This window comes from Typopeltis vanoorti, chromosome 19, assembly GCF_054136105.1.
Source record: "Typopeltis vanoorti isolate ZY-2024b chromosome 19, IOZ_Tvanoo_1.0, whole genome shotgun sequence".
Lineage (NCBI taxonomy): Eukaryota > Metazoa > Arthropoda > Arachnida > Uropygi > Thelyphonidae > Typopeltis > Typopeltis vanoorti.
In genome coordinates, this window is record NC_143567.1 from 82,744,034 (window position 1) to 82,767,868 (window position 23,835).

Genomic DNA, 23,835 nt, shown 5'->3' on the forward strand with positions numbered 1-23,835 from the left:
TTATCTCTTCCATTCTCCTAATCTTATCTTTCATACTTCTGCTCTCATTCACAAGACATTCCACCTCCTCTTTCAACTCATCTACTCCCTCTGCAAGTCAGTCACTCTTAATCTAAATTCACTCTCCCAAACAAAACCATCTCCTAAACTTTTGCAGTCACTCACACCTTCCACACTATCAACTATTATTTTCTCATTCTCTCCTATCACACTACTTGTCTTCCTACATTCATTCCCCGTTCCTGGAGCAACAAAGTCGGATATCGATATATCTAATGTACTTATTTCCTCCAACTGCCTGCATTTTGTGCACATACGCTCTCCACTCTCTTTAACAAGCCACATACGTAATTCCCGAGACGCATACATGCCGCAAGTACTGCATGCCACAAAGTCCCTTATGATATTGCTAATAATTGAGTTCTTAAATGCTGGAGGACTTGGCATTACGCCACTTGCGACTGCTGCTGAATCCACCATCCTTCCTTACTGCCGAGTAGCGTAATCTTTAATAATTATTCAATTAATAAATAAGAGGAAAAAAAAGTACAAACATCAGAACATTTAAGTACTAAATATAATTAAATAAAATGAAATATAACTAAATACAGTGACTTAGCTTCGTTTTGTCTTCCACCGTTACGCGTTCGATTCCGACGGTACCAAAATATATTATATCGCGACAGCAACTAACTTCCAAAAAACAACCACTGAAGTACACTCGTATTCAGAGAAACAATTTAGCACTCAAAAACATAGAAAAACGGGGAAAAAAGCAGACTATTCACCAATTAAAAATCACTTTCTTCTGCACAGCTCAAATTCACCGCCAAGTGCCAACATTATAAAATGTTATAAATGTAATTAATGTAATTAAAAAATTTTATAACATTATAAAATGTAAGAGCTGAGCTATGTGTAAAAGTAGCTAAACAAAAGTCATGGAAAAATTTGGTAAGAGTATGAAAAATAAATATCAGGAAGGTGCAAAATGTTCTGGAGGCTATTAATGAAGTAAAAGTGGAGGAAAGAGTACCGTAAAACGAATCAAAGATGATAAAGGTGATATGAAAATGGAAGATAAGGATCCTAGATTTATGGAGTAATTACTTTGAAAGACTGTTAGATGAAGCAAGCAGTGACAGAACTCTACTAAATTTTTTCAAGAGGAATGCAAAGAGGAGTACATATCAATACTCGAGGTAGTAAAAGCCATCAAAAACTTGAAATGTGGAAATGCAACTGAAGTAAATGATATTTGACCAGAAATGCTTACATATAGAGATATAAGTTTTTCAATGGCTACGTTGCATAATTCAGAGGACATTGTCAGAAATTTGAATTCCCAGTGATTGGAGTAGAGCTCTCATAGTACCTTTCTATAAAATAGGGAATAAAGCTGAATGTGAGAATTACAGAGGAATTTCTCTATTAAGTGTCTCTGGCAAGATTTATGCAAGCATACTTGAAAAGAGGTTGAGAAAGATTGTGGAAGAGAAACTTGGAGAACAAGCTGAGTTCATGCCAAATAGAGGTTGTCAGGGTCATATTTTCACTTTAAAATGAATAGTTGAGAAATCATGGAAATATGACAAGGATCTGTACTTAATGTTGAGTTTATTTTTCACTTGGTTAGACTATAATAAGTTTAGTTTAATCCTTTATCCAAGTGTGAGCAAACAAAGTTTGCACCTGAAAGTATCTTCAGGCCTGGGGTAAGATAGTACAACACCAGGCAACTTGTTGCAAAGGTGGAGAAAGGTCCCATCACTCCTAATCTCATCCCAGTATCTCCTATAATGCAAAGCACATCTCCTTGTGGATATGTATAACGCTGTGCATTAAGGCAAGGGCCACTACCCATACCGGTTTCGACCTTTATTGAGGTCTCGTCAGTGGGAGCCAGGCCCAGTAGTGGAGACACTAAGGCAGAAGCAATGAGAGGTCATCCCACCTTATAGGAGTTGCCAAAGGGTGTACAATCTTATTATTAAATTACTCCGGATTCAGAGAAAGATGTTGAGAATTTATTTTTCACTTGGTTAGACTATAATAAGTTTAGTTTAATCCTTTATTCAAGTGTGAGCAAACAAAGTTTGCGCCTGAAAGTATATTCAGGACTGGGGTAAGGTAGTACAACACTGGACAACTCGTTGCAAAATAAAGGTCGAAATCGGTATGGGTAGTGGCCCTTGCCTTAATGCATAGCGTTACACATATCCGCAAGGAGATGTGCTTTGCATTATGGGAGATACTGAGATGAGATTGGAGTGATGAGACTTTCTTCACCTTTGCAACGAGTTGTCCGGTGTTGTACTACCTTACCCCAGTCCTGAAGATACTTTCAGGTGCAAACTTTGTTTTCTCACACTTGGATAAAGGATTAAACTAAACTTATTATGATCTGTACTTAAGTTTTGTAGATCTGAAAAGGCACATGACAAGGCGCCCAGAGAAATGCTTTTCAAAACACTACAATTACATTGGGTGAATGGAATATTATGCAGAGCAATACATGGTCTATATTATTATTATTATTATTATTATTATTATTATTATTATTATTATTCAGGCCTCCAAGGAGTCAAAAGACTCTTCGAGGAAGGTCCTTCCTAAGACATAAAGTCTGTCAAGACTCATCGAGGGGAGGCCCCCCCCCTGAGAAACACAAAGTCTATTATACCACTCTTTAAACTCACTGACCGTTCTCGCTCCCACCACTCCATCAGGCAATGCATTCCACGGCTCAACCAACCCTCCACACAAAGAAACCACTCCTTACCCTCTTGCTCACAGTTTCCTTTCGTAACTTCCAGGGATGGCCTCTTGTCATCACTCCTTCCCGCTGTTCAACCAAGCGAAAGAACTCCCCAGTGTCAACCCTGTAACCACCTCTCAACAGTTTAAAAGTCTCAATCATATCACCTCTCCTTCTTCTATCCACCAAACTCTGCAGTCCACATTCTCTCAGCCGATCCTCATAACTATCCTTGTACAGTCCTGAAACCACCTTTGTCATCCGTCTTTGTATCCTTTCCACAGTTAATTTATCCCCTTCAAATCCTGGGGACCAAATCTGAGAACAGTAGTCCAAGTGTGGTCTGATCAGAGACTTATACATCGGAATGATAACCCTCTTATCTCTGCAGGTCAGTGTCCTTCTCATAATAGCAGCAATCCTCTGTGTTACCTTCACCACATTTGCAATATGTCCCCTAAATTCCAGGTTTCTATCAATCATCAACCCCAGATCTCTTGTCTCCCCTACTTCCTCCAGTATAACTCCTCCCATAGAGTATGCAGCATCCCATCGATGTTTCCCAAACCTCAAGACCTTACATTTTGCTGCATTAAACTGACACCCCCATTCATTTGCCCATCTATCTAGCTTATTTAAATCCTCTTGCAGGGCTACCACATCTGCACTATTACTAATAATCCTTTCCAGCTTCGCATCATCCGCAAACAACTGAATATCCCCCTGCAATCCACTGGCTATGTCATTGATATAAAGGTTAAACAATATAGGTCCTAGTACTGAGCCCTGTGGGACCCCACTTGTAACCCTCTGCCTCCTGGAAACTGCTCCACTATACACAACTCTCTGATACCTATCAGACAGCCAATCCTGAATCCAGTTGACCAATCTGACATCCAGACCCATGTGCTGCAACTTAAATATCAGCTTATCATGTGGCACCCTGTCAAATGCCTTCGCCAAGTCTAAGAAAATTGCAGTATATGCCTTTCCTTCATCTAATGTTCTTGTAACTTTATTATAAAAGGCTAGCATATTGCTAAAAGAAGAGCGTCCTTTCACAAATCCATGTTGATTCTCACAGATAACATTACCCTCATCTGCCCAATGCTGTATACGGTCCCTCACTACTTTCTCCAAGATCTTAACAACTACTGATGACACACAGACTGGCCTATAATTAGACACTTCCAGTCTGTTACCACCCTTATGCAATGGCACTATCTTACCAGTATATTTACGTTATCAGTCAGTAGTTCAAATTGAAGGAAATACAGGAAGATGGTTTGATGTAAAATCAGGGGTTAGTCAAGGATGTACATTATCTTCACTCATATTTATCATCTATAAGGATCATATTATGAAACAAATGCCTGATATTAGAACTGGCGATATCGAACTTAGCTCTTTGCTTTATGTAGATGATGTTGTACTCCTAAACACATCCACTGCACTCTAACTAAATTGAATAATGGCTGTAACAAATTTAATTTGGCATTAAAATCAGCAATAAAAAGAACAAAATTATTAAAATGGAAAAAAATTTGTATAGGCACATACAAAACTTCAATTGCATTCTCAATAGAGAATTTATATAACAAGTAAAATATTTCAGCTAATTAAGTACAGTTTTTAGTGATGATGATGATGCCAAATTAAATGTAGAAATTGACAACAGAACAAGCAAAGCTGGTATGGTAGGCAGCCAGCTGAATAAATTTATATGGAATAAGAGAGAAATTAGCCAAAACAGGAAACTAGCAGTATACAAGACAGTGTTCAAACTAATTTTATGTTTTGGATCTGAGAGTTAGGTTAGAAATAAAGCAATTGATCAATGACTAGAGGCCGCAGATATGAAGGTTCTGAGAAAAATTAAGGGAGTAAACATATGGCATCAATGGCAGAATCATATAAAAATGAAGATATTCATTTTTATATGATTAGCTCTGCTGACATAATTAGCTCTGCTGACACATTTTTAATGTGTCAGCAGAGCTAATTCTAAGGTGGTATGGCCACTTTAATAGAATAGGTGAAGAAAGGTTACCAAAACGGGTGTTTGATTCCCAGATGGCAGGAAAGAAACCCAGAGGAAGACCAAGGTGGATTGATTCAGTCAGAAGTGTCTCAGAAGCACAAAATGTTAGATATGATAATATTGGAGTACACACAAGTAACAGATTGATTTGGAGGAAAATTGTTGATAGGAGATTAATAATAACTAACTAATTTAATCATGTAGCACTCTCATAGAAACCTAAACACCCTTGGAGGTACATATCAGGTAGGTATGGAGATGTTAGTTTAATGCAACTAAATGTAAGGTTTTAAAATTTGTGATCCATAGAAAGGATGCTTCAAATTCACTCGTTGGAGTTGTACTGGAAGAAGTGGTGGAATCAAGGGATCTTGGGGTGATTGTGGATAGAGATTTAAAGTTCTGGGAACATATTACAAAGGTTTTGAAGACATCTCAGAGAATTGCAGCAATGCTGAGGAGTACATTGACCATGAGAGATAAAAGTGTGCTGGTGCCATTGTATCAAGTTTTGATCAGACTACATCTAGATTTCTATGCTCAGATCAGGTCACTGGGATTTGAAGGGAATGCAGTAACTTGGAGATGGTGCAGAGACGGATAACAAAAATGATGTCAGGACTGTACAATGTTGATTATGAGGATAGACTGAGGGCATGCGGACTGCAGAGTGGTGGATAGAAGGCAACGGGGGGATATGATTGAGACCTTTATGCCGTTCAGGTCTTTTTGACAAGCTATTCAGGGTTATTATCATATTAACACTGAGGAGATTTTTTATATGGTAGGACAAAGGAAAGGAACAAGGATAAGAGGTTATCCCCAGAAGTTGCAAAAGGAGAGTGGTAGGAGCACTCTCAGTGTAAGTGGGATGCATTGCCTGAGAAGTGGTGAAAGTGCAGACTGTGGATGATTTTAAGGAGTAGTTTGAGAGTCTTTGTGTTCACTAGTGTTGACCTCCTGCAATGCGTCTTGACTCCATGAGGGGTCAGGAAAATAATAAGAAAGAAATTTCTTACACATGTAAGAAATGAATTAAATATTTTAATCCAGTATTTCACATGTAGTAACTGAAATATTTGCATGGTTATTAATAGCAAAGACAAATAAAACATAATTGAATAATAACAAGAAAGTTCAAGCAAGTAATTCAGATCACCTGTCAGGTGACAAATGGCGAGTACTTTAATATTCAAGAAAATATTAAATTGCTGGAACAAGAAAAAAATATTATTATTCGTGACACCTCCAAGGAATCCAAAGACTCATCACGGGAGGACACCTATTGTACAACTCTTTGTCTCCACCACTATACTGAACCTCTACTACCAATCATCAACATCAGTGCCATCTACTGGCCACTACCACCACCACAGCTAGTATTTTTTTGTCTGTAAATTGCGTGTGTTCTGAAGGGCTAATTTGTCTGTATGTGGGATGAAAAACCTGAGTTTCCAGGAGAAAAAACCCTGTCACCTCTGTATGAGATCGGCTAACTCACCTTCGATTGAAAACCATCCATATAAAGATTCCTCCCATCATGACGAGAATCGAACTTAGGCCTTTTCCAATCGAAGGGCGCAATGTACCGTAGTTCTTCCAATTGCGCTCCGGAGGCGCATATAGCAGATTGTGGTGGTCCACAATGAGGATAGGATTAACTTCTCCCATCATTAGTAAAGTTAGGTTTATTAAAAATGGCAACTTACTTAGCCATGACATACTGTAGGATATGTTATATAAAGGAAGATGGGTTGAGACTTAGCTAAGCAGATAAACAAAAAAATATGAGGATAAATTGTTCACATCTGCAGTGTGGCACAAAAATTGTGTTATATCTTGAAGTATAAAAGATCATTACCATCTCTCTTTCTCTCCCTCAGAAAAACTCAGGAAGCATGTGAAAGAGAGAAGGTAATGTATGTCTCTCTTCTAGCCTTTTGCTGGGAAAGGATATCAGAACTGGGAGGTTTACATTTCCTTCATCTGAAAAAAAAAAAAAAAAAAAAACAGTTTTGCTCAAGATTTATGCTCGAAGTTGGTACTCATTTAGACTGTCATACTTGACTGGTATCAGCATGCTCAGTAGCATTGGAGCTGGCAAATATACAGCCCATCACTGAAAGTGGGAGGGATGTGGAGTTAGCCATCAGGCCTTCATTCCTTTGCTGTTGCCTTGGTCAGTCATCTTGAAGGCAGATGAGAGAATCATTAGTGTCCTACCAGTTGATTGATAGTCAATATGGATTTTGCTATTCTTATTCCAGTGAACCAGCACTGTATAGGTCCTGGTTCACTGGATGGACTACCACTGTTCCTCCACTTTTCTAAACTTGTAAAAACATAAGCAGCTGCTGGTTGGAATCTGTGCATAATTCAGCTTGAGACTTATTTGAATTAACTTTTCATTCTGTATCATTCTACCTCTATTCCTTAGGAAAAATGGTATGACCCCCCCCCCCTCCCCAATCATATTCTGTAAGTGGGACTGTAACCTCTGGCTGTTCACAAAGCACATCAGCTAATTTTTTTTTCTATTTTCTTTTTTTCTGACCATTTATCTGCCTTCATATGGCACCGTTTTGTTATAGTTTTGTAACTTCTTGTGTGTAGGATTGATATTAAAAAAAAAAGTCATAATCTTGCTTCCTCATTGTAATGTTAGGAAATTTATTACATACATACGTATATATATTAATAAACATAAATTAACATTTTTTTTGTGTATATACCCAAATATATATGTGTGTATTGATAAATTTCATTATGTATTTTCTTTTAGGGGTGCATTTTCAATTGTTAGGAGATGTGTTCAGAAAACTACGGGTTTAGAATTTGCAGCAAAAATCATCAATACCAAAAAATTATCAGCAAGAGGTAATGTTAAATAATTATTTAAACTGAAATACTTTTAAATAAATAAAAATGTAAATAATTTAAAATAATGTAACTTTAAATGCCATATCTTAAATAATGAAATAATAATTAAAGGGTACATTGAAAGATACATTAAATTTAATCAGAGACATACTGGTATATGTCACTGAATAAAATATAAAATTAATGTATCAGAAGGAGGAATGAAAATTGAGTTTATACAGCTTACTAAGAGATAATTACCTGAGACAACAAGTGGAGGCAATATGAGGTTTTAGTGCTGGACCTGGTTATATTCCTCTGCTTGAGAAAAGTGATCATGAGTCTTGACCTGGAAGATTGCCAGACATGCAGACTTTTCTATTAAGAAGTATTTGTGTCATTACAAAGCAGGTGATTATGACAAAAGAAAATCCACTTGGAGCAGTATCATGTTATAAGAATCTGGTTGGGAAAACATGTTATCAGTTCATGGGAGATAGTCAAGGGATGTTTGAAGATGTTATACCCAGAGTCAGGAAGATAATCAGCAAGGAGTTAGAGTTATGGAAAAAGTTATGGAGATGATATAAAGAAAAATAGCAATATAAGGCACAGGCAAGAAGAGTAATCTATATGGTAAGGAAGACCAAAGCTAATTATGAGAAACAGCTAGCTAAAGAATAATCTGTATGGTAAGGAAGGACAAAGATAATTATGAGCGACAGTTAGCTTATGAGGGCAAAAAAAATTCCAAAGAGTTCTTTTACTGTTTGGTAAGTAAAAGGAAAAAGCACTGTGTAAGGATAACTTTATCGAGTGTTGGTGGTGGGGGAAGAGGAGGTAACAGAAGTAAATGAAATAGGTGAGTTACTGAGTGATCATTTTTCAAGTGGAGATATTTCAGTGACCAAGTTGTTTAATATGAGCCTCAGTTCTTGAAAGATTCCAATTAAGTGGAAAGAAAACAAAATAGTTCCACTGCATACAGAAAGCTTCGAGCAAGAAGTTGCAAATTAAAGGCTAATTAGTATCTCAGGAGTGGTAGTTAAGGTATTGGAGAAGTTGGTAAAAGCATTTAAGATTGGGTGGACAGGGATATGACACGTTATAGAGGACAACGTGGTTTTGTGATTAAGTTTAAGTCTTCCCTTGGTAATTGCTTACTTTTTATAATAAAAGTGACAGTTCACTTGGATAAAGGAAATGAGTACTTACTGATACTTCCGGAATTTGCAAAAGCATTAGACAGACAGTCACATGGAACTGTGTTGCAGAAATTGGAGCAAATGGGGATTGATATAAAACAAGTGATTTGGATAAGGACTAATTGACAGGTGGGTAATGGGGAAGAAGTGAAGTCTGGGAAACAGTAGGCAGCTGACTGACTAGTGGTGTATTGTAGGGTTCATTAATCTTCTGCTGTTTACTTTGTATACATCAAAGAAGGAAATGATTTATATGGAAATATTCAGTGTTGGCTGATGATGCAAAGCTTAACTTAAATAGACTGGCAGCATGGGCAAAGGTAAATGGCTAGCAGTTTAAAATGCAGCCAACTTGTGATCTTTTTATCCCAAAGCAGCGATCACAAGCTGTGTGTGTACTACATTGATGGAACTGATTGATGAATCAAGAGATTTGGTGATTATTGTGGACAGGGAGTTGATGTTTAAAGGATATTTTGTAAAGTGGCCATAACAGCATATCAGGGATGACTGTATCAATCCTATAAAACCTTTTGGTAACATAGAGAACAAGGGGTGATGCCTGGTAATTGTATAAGAATGTGGTTAGCTTTGTTTAGGACTAAACGTTTAGCTGAATGGTTGGAATGGGTTGCCAGAGGTGGGTTGTGTTTGCTTTCCCTCAGTGAATGAGTTCAAGGAGAGGTTTGGTAGGTACTGTGTGGACAATGGTTAATCTCCCATGATGAGTCTTTGACTCCATGAAGATCCAAAGGAAAGAATAATAATAGCTCTGAATAAAGTCAGTTTTTCACTTTTCATTTCAAATCAGCTTATTAAGTTATGAATATATCAATACATTGTCAGTGGATTGCAGGGGGATATTCAGTTGTTTGCAGATGATGTGAAGCTGAGAAGGGTTATTAGTAATAGTCCAGATGTGGAAGTCATGCAAGAGGATTTGAATAAGCTAGACAGATGGGCAAATGAATGGTGGGGGGTGTTGGTTTAATGCAGCAAAATGTAAGGTCTTGAGGTTTGGGACACATTGATGGGACGCTGCATACTCTAAGGGGAGACAAGAGATCTGGGGTTGATGATTGATAGAAACCTGAAATTCAAGGGACATATTGCAAAAGTAGTGAAGGTAACACAGAGGATTGCTGCAATAATGAAAAGGATGCTGACCTGCAGAGATAAAATAGTTATCATTCCATTGTATAAGACCTTGATCAGACCACACTTAGACTATTGTTCTCAGATTTGGTCCCAGGATTTGAAGGGAATAAATTAACTGTGGAAAGGGTACAGAGGAAGATAACAAAGACAGTTTCAGGACTGTACAATGTTAGTTATGAGGATCGGCTGAGAGAATGTGGACTGCAGAGTTTGGTGAATAGAAGAAGGAGAAGTGATATGATTGAGACTTTAAGCTGTTGAGAGGTGGTTACAGGGTTGACACTGGGGAGTTCTTTCACTTGGTTGAACAGCAAGAAGGAGTGATGACAAGGGGCCATCCCTGGAAGTTACGAAAGGAAACTGTCAGCAAGAGGGTGAGGAGTAGTTTCTTTGCATGGAGGGTGGTTGACCCATGGAATGCATTGCCTGATAGAGTGGCGAGAGCAAGAACGGCCAATGAGTTTAAGGAGTGGTATGATAGACTTTGTGTTTCCTAGGAGGGACCTCCCACAATGAGTCTTGATAGACTTGTGTTTCCTAGGAAGGACCTCCTGCGATGAGTCTTTTGACTCCTTGGAGGCTTAAATAATAACAATAATATTTGCTGAATATTTTCTTTTATTTATTCTAAAGTTTAAAACAAAAAAGATTGGTTCACAGTTGGTTCATATGTGATTGTCTGTGAAAATACTAGTGGTGGTGGTGAGTAGTAGATGGCAATGGTGTAGATGATGCAGTTCACTGTAGTTGGTGGATAAGTGGTGGAGACGGAGAGTTGTAAAGTAAGTGTCCTCCCTTGATGAGTCTTTGGACTCCTTGGATGTGTCACGTAATGATGGTGATGATGATAATAATAATAATAATAATAATAATAATAAAGGGAATTAAAAAAATGTCTGAAGTAGACAACTTTGTGCACTGAATGATATAGACAAGAGGTCAACATCCAGTTTGTACTTTGTACTATTCATTAAAAAATGAATTTTTTAATGAGAGTAGTTCCCATGAAGGAAATCTTTATTAATGGTATAAAATTTTGTGTTTATGGGTCCTGAGAAGTTTTGGAATCTTCTTTAAAGATTAGATATCGCAGTCTTCTTTCAAGCAACTTCATGCTTCCACTCTCCAGTGCAGTTGGCTTGCCCTGTGTAACAAAAATTACTTACCATCTCAAAACTTTCATAGACATCTGGGTTGAGGAATATAGACTGGCATTCTCATCAAGCTGTACAACTGGGGTTGAATGACTAGCAAATATACATTAGACATTTATTAAAGAGAGGCAGGGGAGAGAGAGAACAAGTATATTTATAAATTTATTTATGCACAAATATGCATGTTTTTTAGGTATTATTTTGTAAGGTTTTTTAAATCTCAGAACTAAATATTATTAGACAAAGATGTAACAGTTTAGTAATACAGAAAAAATTTTTTTATTAGATATTAAAATTAAGAAACCTCCAACTTTATTAAGAATTTTAAATGCCTGTGGTTAATTTGTATTTATATTAAATTTTAAACTGAATGCAGAAATACTTATGTCCATCTGTAAGCTAGAAACAATCCTTTTTTTTTTTTGAAAGTTCATCAGTGAGAATCCTTGCTTATAGATGTAATTGCTGCCAAAAACTTTGGTCATTTTTAGGTGCATTTTAAAAATATGCAGACACCTGCCAATTAAATTCATTCTCATGTTGAAATTTGTATTTGGAATCTTTACAGAAATTTGTTTGTGCAGTTTATTTTTGGTTTAGAGGAGACCATTTTAAAATTATATAAAGTAATAACTCTTCTCTGTTGAGTTATCATTTTAATGGAAATCTTTAAAGGTACCTGTGGCATAACTATAAATAATAAATTACATGATAACCACAGTAATTAACTTTAATGAAATAAAACTACAAATATTTTGTACTGAAATTAACAGTGGACAACAAACATTTCAAAAGAATGGAATACAAAGTACAGTCAGTGGATAACCAATTATAATATAAACTGTTGCTGCATGCTAGAAATTAATATTAATAAAGAATATTATTAAAATTATTCTTAAAAACTATTTCTTTGATAGTTACATAAGATAAGAATCTCCCAAACTTTTGGGAGAGAGAAAGACTCCTAACTGTGGTTATTGTGTAATTTATTATTTATTTTAATGGAAAGATTTTAATAAAATTTCCTATTTACAATCTTTTCTAAATATTTCACTGTTGTGAAACATTTAGCAAAGATTTGAACTTGATAATTTGCAGGCACTTAAAGGGACTAAACATTTCAGAATGATATTGAATAATAACTGCAGTCTGACTGGATAGAATTTAGTAAAATTTGATATGTAGATTCTCTGGCAGAATTTGTTGTACTTAACAGTTTTGCTTGAAATCAGATCACTTTTAATGATAAGACTATGTAGAACAGTCAGTTTTTTTGTTTTTATTTGTTACAGATGATAACAAATTATGTTACATGACTACAAATAAACAAAAAATGGCTGAAGGTTCTGTTATTGTGATAAGGATATCACAATACAAGAATGTAAAATATACTTTTTTTTTGCGATTTCTTTGGATCATTTACATGCTGTTTTTTGCATAGGTTTTTAGGGTAATGAGGTTTTCATGGATCACAGCATAAAAAGTCATTTTAGATTTCCTACAGTAAAAGCATGTTTTTGTGTGTCACTGTGTTGTTAGTAGAAAAGGCTGTTAGTGTATTGCTCAGGTATGGCAAGATAAGTTAAAGCAGTCAACAAAAATTCTGAATGGTATACTACCAGAATGAGCCTCCATAGCTCAGTCAATATAGACGAAGCCCTTGGTTCGATTCCCATCAGTGATGTGTGGGACCTTTGTGTGATCTCTTTTGATGAAAGGTGAGTTATCCGGTCTCATACGGAGATAGGGGTTTTTCACTCAGAAACTTGGGTTTTTTACCTCCCCCCCCCCCCAGAACAGGCAAGCTAGAACACGCACAATTAACAAACAAGAATACTTGGAGGCATAGGGTAAGTGCCTTATGCTATTTATGGTTAGGAAATCCAAGGATACCTGGAAGACTATGGGTGCTTAAGTGCCTGTTAAAAGCCGCTGATCATGATGATGATGATACTACCGGAATGAAGCGAGAAAAGTATACAGTTTGTTGATGTACAGCATGCATTCAAATGGCAAAAGGAATTGTATAAAAGAGATTAATTACATTTCAATAGAGTTGTTGTGAATCAACCCGAGAAACTGTTGCTAGGAGGAGGAGTAACAAATGATGTGTACAGGAGATCAGAGGAAGCAAGGGGTGATGTGAAAGAGCAGGAGCCAGTGTGGAACAGGTGAATCTGAAATGTTTGTGAATAGAGAGTATGAGTAGCATGAGAAATGAGAATGGAAGAACAGGAATGAGATAGACAAGGAAACAGGTGGAGTTGGGATGGACAGGGAGACAGAGTCTGATTCTGGAAGCAGTAATGAATATATGCATTGGGATTGTCAACATTGAAATGGAAATGCCTTGGATGAAGGGAGTATGTTGAGTCTTGGGACAAATATGGGATATGGGATTGTGAAGGTGAGTGGGCAGAAGCAGGTGTGAAAAAAAAGTCACAGATGAGGAGTGCCATGGGTAGGATTGGTTATAGACCAAGAAATGAATTGCTATGCTTATTTCCAAATGCTAGGAGGATTAGAAATAAGGTAGATGAAATGGTTGCATTGATTGAGTTTATTTGTCCAAAAATAGTTTGTGAGGATAAGAAGTGCAAGAAGGGAGGAAGTTGGAGGTGGGGCAGGGAGTACTATTAATGACAGTAGAGAATTATACCTGCACAAAGTTGAGATTGTTACAAGGGGGAAAAGTGGCAGTAGTTTTGAGGCAGTATTGTGTGAAGTAGAAATATTTAGTCAGATATGAAGTGAGGACAAAGAAATTTAGAGGCAAATTGGCTTAATGAAGGGTGATCATTATGGGTGATTTTATTGTTATTATTACAACAGTTCTCCAGAAAGTTGGATCACCAAGAGAAGCCAGACATCACTCACACCACATGTCATACCTTCTTTTGAATTCATTCAGTATGCACTCACAACCTCTAAAGATAAGCCATTTTAGCAACAAACTGCTCTACGAGAGAAAAATATAGGTCTCGCTTTTTTTTTTTTTTTTTTTTTCACTGCATTCATTCTCATTTTCCATGGATGCCCTTTTGTCCTCTCCTCACCTCCATAAAAAGTAAAATTTCATTTACTGGGCCTGTATGACTTTCAGAAGTTTGTGGGTCTATCATATCACTCCCTCTTCCTTCTTTTCCCTGTTTGTTAGCGTTTGCAGTTCATAAATTCTCAGTCTTTCTGCATAATTTGCATTCCACAGTCCCAATATCATCTTTAACACTCTCCTTTGCACTATTTCAATTGCATTTGCATCCACTGAAACTAGGAGACTAAATCTGTGCACAATAGTCCAATGAGGTCATGTCAAGACCTTGTAAAGATGCAAAATTACTTTCTTACTGTTACATGTCATGGTTTGTTTCACCATTGCAATTATCCTCTGAGTTTTATTTGCAGTCTTAGATGGATGGCCCTTGAACTTCCACTTCCTGTCTACTAAAACTCCAAGACCCTTAGCCTGATCAGTGTCTTATAGCATAATCCCACTAATATAAAATGACATTAGGTGTCTCATTATATTAGTGCATTACTTTACATTTATGAACAAGGAACTGACATCTGCTTTGACATGCCCACAATTTCATCTTACTGAAATCATTCTGCAGGTACTGCATATCAGTGCATCCTGATTACTCTGCCTATCTTTCAGTACGACATTAGAAAATAACTTTGGGAAGGATTTAACAAGAAATAATGTTACTACTATAACAAGCCAAAAGGCATGTTATAAGCCTTTTGGTTTGTTATAGTAGTAATAACAATATATAAGTACACCAGTTTAGCATTTCGTTAGTAGAGGTATATGTAAGTTCAGTTCACTTAAAAAAGTGTTGAAACCGGTCTGGGTAGTGACCTCTTCTCATAATGTAAAACAGTAATACATCTCCTAGGAGCTGCGTTTTACATTATGAGAGAATATTAAGGACAGTGACAGAACTTGCTCCACCTTTGCTCCGAGTTGCCCTGGTGTTGTACTACCCGAGTGATTACTTGGGTAGTACAACACCAGGGCAACTCGGAGCAAAGGTGGAGCAAGTTCTGTCACTGTCCTTAATATTCTCTCATAGTGATTACTTACACTTGGGCTTTCCGATAGTTTTTTTCGGCATGAAACTCTAGGATTTCGATGGATTTTAATCCAAGTTTCGTACTCGGCTGTAGAATAATACAGGATTTACCTCCCTTAAACTTAAAGAAATAATGTTGTTAATGTAAAGTGTAAATAACAGCAGACCAAGTACTGATCCCTGGGATACACCACTGCTCACCTTAAATCTTGTGGACTCATGTCTCGAATACACTTTTTGATATTTGTCAGTTATCCTTATATCCAAGCTAATTACAATCCCACATCCTGCAACTTATGTAACCTTCCATGCTGTATCCTGTCAAAACTCTTAGCAAAGTCCAAAAGTATATCCATTCCCCTTGTTTAACTCATTATAGAATGTGAGTGTTATTCAAACATGACCTTAGTAAACCCATGCTGTTCATTGCAAAGTAAAGATTCTCTTTCAACTCATTTCTGTATACAAGCTCTTAACAAATTTTCAAAATCTTCACCACTACCACCTAGCCATGCTAATAAGCAGCAATTAGACACATCAGTCTTTGAATTAGCCAGCCTGGTTGGCCGAGTGGTTAGCATATCCACTCTCCAGCCAAAAGGCTGTGGGCATGGATGTTTGTGATTGTCTGTGAAAATAGTGGTGGTGGTCGGCGATAGATGGCGCTGGTGTAGATGATGAAGGTAGTTGCGGTTAGTGGAGTGGTGGAGATGGAGGGTCGAAGTTGCTCTACAACTTCGATGAGTCCTTGGACTCCATGGAAGTGTTATGTAATAATAATAATTGCCCTTGTGCAAAGGAATTAACATATCTTCTTTCTGTCCTCGTGGAATCTTCCCTGTGCTGAGACTCAAATCATACAGCCAGGTCAATGGCACAGCCTGTTCAGCTGAACACTTAAATCATCCATGCTGATATTTTATTGAATCATATTTGTTGAATTCCTGTTCTATTTATGTAACAGCTTTAGTACTTCCTCCTCAAATACCCGAGTTTCATCATTCATTGTTGAGGTAGCATCGATTTCTTTTTTCATACACAAGTTTGATAGTTTTTAGTAAAATGGGTACTTATTAGTCAAAACAGTCTCTTCTATATCTCCCCTCCATGTAGGGCACCTGTTAGTGGTGGAGAGGACCTCCCAGTGATGGTACTGGCCTTTTTCATTCTTCCTCTTTTTCTTTGCTTTTCTTCCTGTATTCATTGCTCTACTCTCCTGAGAGTCTTTTTCACTATCCTTTTTCCAGACCACCATCACTGGGATCCAACGGCGTGTTTGCCGTGTGGTGCGACCTGTGGACATCTGGAAAAAGGGGATCCTGGTAGTCTTGCACTACTTTGGTCCCTGCTTCGGCAAGATGGGCGGTTCCTGGATGGCCCAGCCAGGACCTGCTGCAATGCAGGTATAGCATCCAGGGTAGCCCTGGCATTCCACTCCTGAGCACAGTCTTTGCTTGCCAGGTAGTGGGCGTCCAGTGATGAGCTATGAAAATTTTAACAAAGGGCTTTCATCTTCGAGCAAAAAAAAAAAGAAAAAAAAGCCTAACTTAGCCCTTATAATACTTATATTGCGATTTTGTAGAGCTTCTGACAGATATGATAATTCCTTTTTTAAATAAGGAAATTCTTTTACATAGATCTTTATTTAAACATGAATGTTTATACAAAGAAAGTTCTGAAGCCTTACTACACAGACCAAACCTAAACCGCAACGACGTTCTTACTATTCCTAAAGTATGGGAAATTATCATACAAAACTGTGTTAAATAATTAACGTTTTTTTTTTTTTTTTTTTTTTTTGTACTACTTTAGCATGTTATGCACGTTTTCATGAGATTCTATTGTAATCATGCGCCCTAACTGTATGTTATTCCTAATTTTTGTTTAATTACTGTACTGATGATGTCCTAAGATACTTAGGATGAAATATTTACAATTAAATAATTTTCACTGTGGTTTATATGTGTGTTTCTTCTAATTATGATAATTCCTGTAGGATACCAATCATTAATGCTAGATCTTTTAAAAAATTCCAAATTGAGAAGTCGGTTTAAAATGCCCTTATATTTATTATTCGATGCAAAATGCTTGCATAAAGCTTGGTAATTTCACCACAAAGTAAGAGCTGTTTGTAAACTGCAAGCTTCCCATCGTGGTCCAAACACACGACCGATCTTTAAAATTTCGATACCAAGGTCTTTTGCAATCGTATTTAATTCTCGTTGATATTTTTTGGTGATTGATGATAAATAGCATATAATTTATCCATAAATATTTCAAAATGATTTATTTCTTTAATGTTTTTTATCGAATTATCTAATGCTAAGTTTATCATTATTATTATTATTATTATTATTATTATTATTCAGTCCTCCAAGGAGTCAAAAGACTCATCGAGGGAGGTTCCTTCCTAAGACATAAAGTCTGTCAAGACTCATCGAGGGGAGGTCCCCCACCTGAGAAACACAAAGTCTATCATACCACTCTTTAAACTCACTGACCGTTCTCGCTCCCACCACTCCATCAGGCAATGCATTCCATGGCTCAACCACCCTCCACACAAAGAAACCACTCCTTACCCTCTTGCTCACAGTTTCCTTTCGTAACTTCCAGGGATGGCCTCTTGTCATCACTCCTTCCCGCTGTTCAACCAAGCGAAAGAACTCCCCAGTGTCAACCCTGTAGCCACCTCTCAACAGTTTAAAAGTCTCAATCATATCACCTCTCCTTCTTCTATCCACCAAACTCTGCAGTCCACATTCTCTCAGCCGATCCTCATAACTAACATTGTACAGTCCTGAAACTGTCTTTGTTATCTTCCTCTGTACCCTTTCCACAGTTAATTTATTCCCTTCAAATCCTGGGACCAAATCTGAGAACAATAGTCTAAGTGTGGTCTGATCAGAGACTTATACAACGGAATGATAACCCTCTTATCTCTGCAGGTCAGTGTCCTTCTCATAATAGCAGCAATCCTCTGTGTTACCTTCACCACCTTTGCAATATGTCCCCTAAACTTCAGGTTTCTATCAAACATTAACCCCGGATCTCTTGTCTCCCCTACTTCCTCCAGTATAACTCCTCCCATAGAGTATGCAGCATCCCATCGATGTTTCCCAAACCTCAAGACCTTACATTTTGCTGCATTAAACTGACATCCTCATTCATTTGCCCATCTTTCTAGCTTATTTAAATCCTTTTGCAGGGCTACCACATCTGCACTATTACTAATAATCCTTCCCAGTTTCGCATCATCGCAAACAACTGAATATCCCCCTGCAATCCACTGGCTATGTCATTGATATAAAGGTTAAACAACATAGGTCCTAGTACTGAGCCCTGTGGGACCCCACTTGTAACCCTCTGCCTGCTGGAAACTGCTCCACCATACACAACTCTCTGATACCTATCAGACAGCCAATCCTGAATCCAGTCGACCAATCTGACATCCAGACCCATGTGCTGCAACTTAAATATCAGCTTATCATGTGGCACCCTGTCAAATGCCTTCGCCAAGTCTAAGAAAATTGCAGTATATGCCTTTCCCTCATCTAATGTTCTTGTAACTTTATTATAAAAGGCTAGCATATTGCTAAAACAAGAGCGTCCTTTCACAAATCCATGTTGATTCTCACAAATAACATTACCCTCATCTGCCCAATGCTGTATACGTTCCCTCACTACTTTCTCCAAGATCTTAACAACTACTGATGACACACAGACTGGCCTATAATTAGACACTTCCAGTCTGTTACCACCCTTATGCAATGGCACTATCTTACCTTCCTTCCATTCCCTGGGCACCTTTGCCAAAGCCAGACTTTCATTGAAAAGCCACGTTAAAGGCACTGTCAATTCCCTAGCACATTCTCTCAAAACTCGTGGTGAAATACCATCCAGTCCCACAGCTTTACTGACATCCAGAGTACTCAGTATCTGAAACATACTCTCCTCCTGTACCTCCAAACCTCGAACCAGTCCTATCCCTCTAGCATTAAAACTGACTCCTCTAGGATGAAATACTCCAATAAAGTGTTCATTGAACAATTCCACTATGTCCTCTGCATCAGTCACTTTATTCCCATTTTTATCCCACAATATCATTCTTCCACAGTCATTTCTCCTCCTACTGGCCACATAGCTAAAAACTTCCCTAGGATTTTCTTTGGATCTTAGGGCCAATCTCCTCTCATATTCCTGTTTCGCTTTCCTTACCACACTAGTCACTCTTCTGGCCTGTGTCTTATATTCCTCATGCATCTCTTCACCTGTCTCCTTATATCTATTCCTCTTTTTCGCATGCAATTCCTGTTTAATATTGTTTGTCATCCACTTTACTCCAAATTGCGTCCTCTTCTTCACTCGTGGTATACAACTTACCATTGCTGATAACAAATATTCTTTCACAATTTCCCACGCACCTGTGATATCCCGGCCTTCCAATTCCTCCCTCCATGAAACTTCCCGAAGTTGACGTCTAAGACTATTATAATCACCTGCCTTATAATTCCACATAAGTTCCCGTCTCTTTGATACTCCTGCATGTCTATTCATTTTCCAAGTCAACACCATATGGTCACTCTCTCCAACTGGTGGGAGAGACGTCAACTCAGTTATTATCAACTCTTCTGATGCTATAACCAAATCCAAAACTTTTGAACCTCTTGTTCCCTCTGTTACATGTTGCCTAAGACATTTGTCCTTCAAGAATTCTAGAAATTCCATTCCCCTATTGCTACATGCATCTTCCTCTCTCCAATTTATACTACTGAAGTTAAAATCTCCCATAACAATCATTCTTCTTGCACTTGCCAAACTTAGCTGACTAAACATCTCCTGGTCCTCATCCTCTGTGCTCCTGGGTCTGTAGCAACACCCCACTAAATATCCTGTCTTGCCTACCTCTACCTCACACCATACCCTCTCAAATTCATTTGTCTCACTTCCTTCCAAATTCTCGACTCTTAGAGGACATAGGTCATCACTTATCATAAGCAGTACCCCACCACCACGCTTTCCCCTCCTATCCTGACGAAAAATGTAAACCTAGCGACTTCTATTCCTGTTGTTATATCCCCTTCTGTCAACCACGTCTCAGTGATCCCAATAATTTTTGGCCAGGCTGATGCTATCTGCGCCACCAATTCCTCTCCCTTATTCCGGATACTCCTGGCATTAGTATAAAGCATATAAATGCCACTGTTTCTATACCCAGCATTATCCCTTCTAGACTCCACTGGGCTCAGTGTTACCTGACATCGTCTCCCTTCTCCCAAGTATCCATTCCCAGAAAAGGCCACCCCTGCTATCATCCTCTCTGGGACACACTGACTCTTTCAGAACAGCAATCTCTCCAGATGCCTACGTCCTTCCTCATTCAAATGTAAACGGTCTCTCGCATACAATTCCTCTCTTTCCTCAAATGCACTCCAAGCATCCACATTGTTAAACTGTGAATGAAACTATGTTGTGTATTTTTTTTTTTTTTTTTCATTCACATTTAACATTGCTTATTATATATTAATCATGACTTGTATAAAAGTTATTTATTACTCCTTATTTAAGAATTATTATTTAAGTATTTATTCTGAATTTAATCAACTAATTAAATTACTAAATAATAATATGTATATAATTTATTATAATTTATATATATATTGTAACGTGAATATTATTATAGTTATCTGTGTACGAAATGAAAGAGTTGATTAAGTAGCTCTAATATTCTATTTATTGTGTTTTTATTAAATCAATATAGTGGTATAGCCTTATGTAACATTAACGAAAATGTTTACGTTTATTTGTTGTCATGGAAACGCATGAAATAAACGAGTGCGAGTGGAACAGAGCGTGAGCTTGGAGAGAAGAATAAAAAAAAAAAAAATAAAAGGTAACAATGAGGAGTTGAGACGGAATTTTGAAGTGAAAGGAAGCAAGGGTATAAACTACAGAAGTGGAAGTAAATGAAAGGTTCTCAAGGGCAGAAGTTAGAAGGAATAATATTTATAAGCGAGCAAAGAAGAAGTGAATCTTATAGTTAGCTGAAGGTGAAGTCAGCAGTAATAATAAAAAGAAATTATTGCCGTAATCGGAAATATAAAAAGCTGGACGTTCTGTGAAGAATTCTGAATAAACCCAGTTGCTCTAGAATTGCGACTTATTTCTAATTTGCCCTAAGGAGAACTGCACAGTGTTTAATTGGTTAATGAGTGATAACAAGGATAATTCAAGTATCCTACAGTTGATGTCTAGAGTTCTGAAGTGCGATCAATAGTGTTTTAGTTATAACTGTGGATAAGTCTTATAGATGTGTTCTTAAGTGAAATAAATATATTTTAAAAGTATATTCACAACGTAATTGATGTACTAGGAACTAATTCTGGTAAGGACTATCATATTGAATTATTTTCAATGCATGAAGAATTGAGTGTTAATTACGCTATGTTTAACCTAACTTTAACTGTGGAAATTCTTCGAAATTGAGAATTGAAGATAAGAATTGCTTGAGAGATATTTACAGCTATTAGAGTCTGTGATAATTTTGAGCTTATAGCATGGCTGAGAAATGTGTGGAAACTAATTAGATAGGAAGTTCTATTATGTTTAATTAAGTGTAGGAACTTCGTAACTCAGAAACTGAGAATGTGTATGTGAAGGTTTGGAAGATTGAACTAATGTGATTGACTTGACCTAATGTTTAACTTGATTCTATTGTCTAAAATTAGAAGTGAAATTTATGTATGTGTTATATAACTTATATCAAATGTTTCATTTGTTAATCTACTTATTGTGTTTGCCTGAATTCCTTTTTATTGCACCGTTCACAAAAGTTCGAATCTTGTGGGAATCCCATGTAGAAAACATATACTTCGGCCAGAATGAATGAGGAGACTGCTAACTAACTTTGAATTGATCCTGCTATTTTAGGATAGAGTGGCGCAGTATAATAGAAATTTCTCTACCCTTGGATTGGTGATCAATTTACAATTAGCTGTGTTTTATTTTATGAAAGTGACTTAAACAAGATGGCGGATTCGAACATGAAGAAAACAACGTCACGACAACATATACCAGTCCTCTCTTGTTACACATTCTTGCTATTATGCCATTCAATATCACCGCTCTTCTGCTCAGCTCATCATTATCATACCTAGGCAACACGTATGCTATTTTTCCTCTCTCTGTCTTCTTCCGTACAGTCTCAAGTAAAAATCTCATATCTCTCGCTGCCCGACTTACATTACCACTCAAGTCATGCGTTCCTACCATCACAATCATCTCATCCACCCTTTCACCTCTCTTAATTGCCATAGCCACCCTTTCTATTGTTCCTCCTGGCAAACACTCCTCACGCATCCTATCTTGAACACCACGGATCATTGAGTCGCCATACATTATACCTCTTTCCATTCCCTCGCTCCTATTGTTTCCATTCTCTCCTCTTCTTTCATTCCCATACCTCTCTCTTCTACTGTTTCCATTCTCTCCTCTTCTAGCACTCCCATACATCTCTCTCATTCCCTCTCTCCTTCTGTTTCCATTTTCTCCACTTCTAGCACTTCCATATCCCTCTCTCATTCTGTCTCTCCTACTACTGTTTCCATCCTCTCGTCTTCTAGCATTCCCATACCTCTCTCTCATTCCATCTCTCCTACCGTTTCCATTCTCTCCTCTTCTGGCACTTCCATATCTCTCTCTCATTCCGTCTCTCCTACTGTTTCCATCCTCTCGTCTGCTAGCATTCCCATACCTCTCTCTCATTCCCTCTCTTCTACTGTTTCCATTCTCTCCTCTTCTAGCACCCCCATACCTCTCACTCATACTCCCTAAATTCTCTCTCTCTCCTACTCTGATTCGCCTTGCATTTATCTCTTCCATTCTCCTAATCTTATCTTTCATACTTCTGCTCTCATTCACAAGACATTCCACCTCCTCTTTCAACTCATCTACTCCCTCTGCAAGTCAGTTACTCTTAATCTAAATTCACTCTCCCAAACAAAACCATCTCCTAAACTTTCGCAGTCACTCACACCTTCCACACTATCAACTATTATTTTCTCATTCTCTCCTATCACACTACTTGTCTTCCTACATTCATTCCCCGTTCCTGGAGCAACAAAGTCGGATATCGATATATCTAATGTACTTATTTCCTCCAACTGCCTGCATTTTGTGCACATACGCTCTCCACTCTCTTTAACAAGCCACATACGTAATTCCCGAGACGCATACATGCCGCAAGTACTGCATGCCACAAAGTCCCTTATGATATTGCTAATAATTGAGTTCTTAAATGGCGGAGGACTTGGCGTTACGCCACTTGCGACTGCTGCTGAATCCACCATCCTTCCTTACTGCCGAGTAGCGTAATCTTTAATAATTATTCAATTAATAAATAAGAGGAAAAAAAAGTACAAACATCAGAACATTTAAGTACTAAATATAATTAAATAAAATGAAATATAACTAAATACAGTAACTTAGCTATGTTTTGTCTTCCACCATTACGCGTTCGATTCCGGCGGTTTCGATTATACGATGAGCACAATGCCAAATCACAACGTTGGGAAATTTTTGTAGAAGT

At 37.5% G+C, this 23,835-nt stretch overlaps 1 protein-coding gene across 1 annotated transcript in view; it reads left to right on the forward strand.

Moving 5' to 3' along the window:
• LOC150096303 (calcium/calmodulin-dependent protein kinase type II alpha chain-like) overlaps window positions 1-23,835 on the forward strand; it is a 736,535-nt gene that overhangs the window by 19,487 nt on the left and 693,213 nt on the right. The window contains exon 2 of the mRNA XM_090409027.1: window positions 7,582-7,676. Coding sequence (XP_090265153.1) covers window positions 7,582-7,676 — 95 coding nt within the window. The remainder of the gene's footprint in view (window positions 1-7,581; window positions 7,677-23,835) is intronic.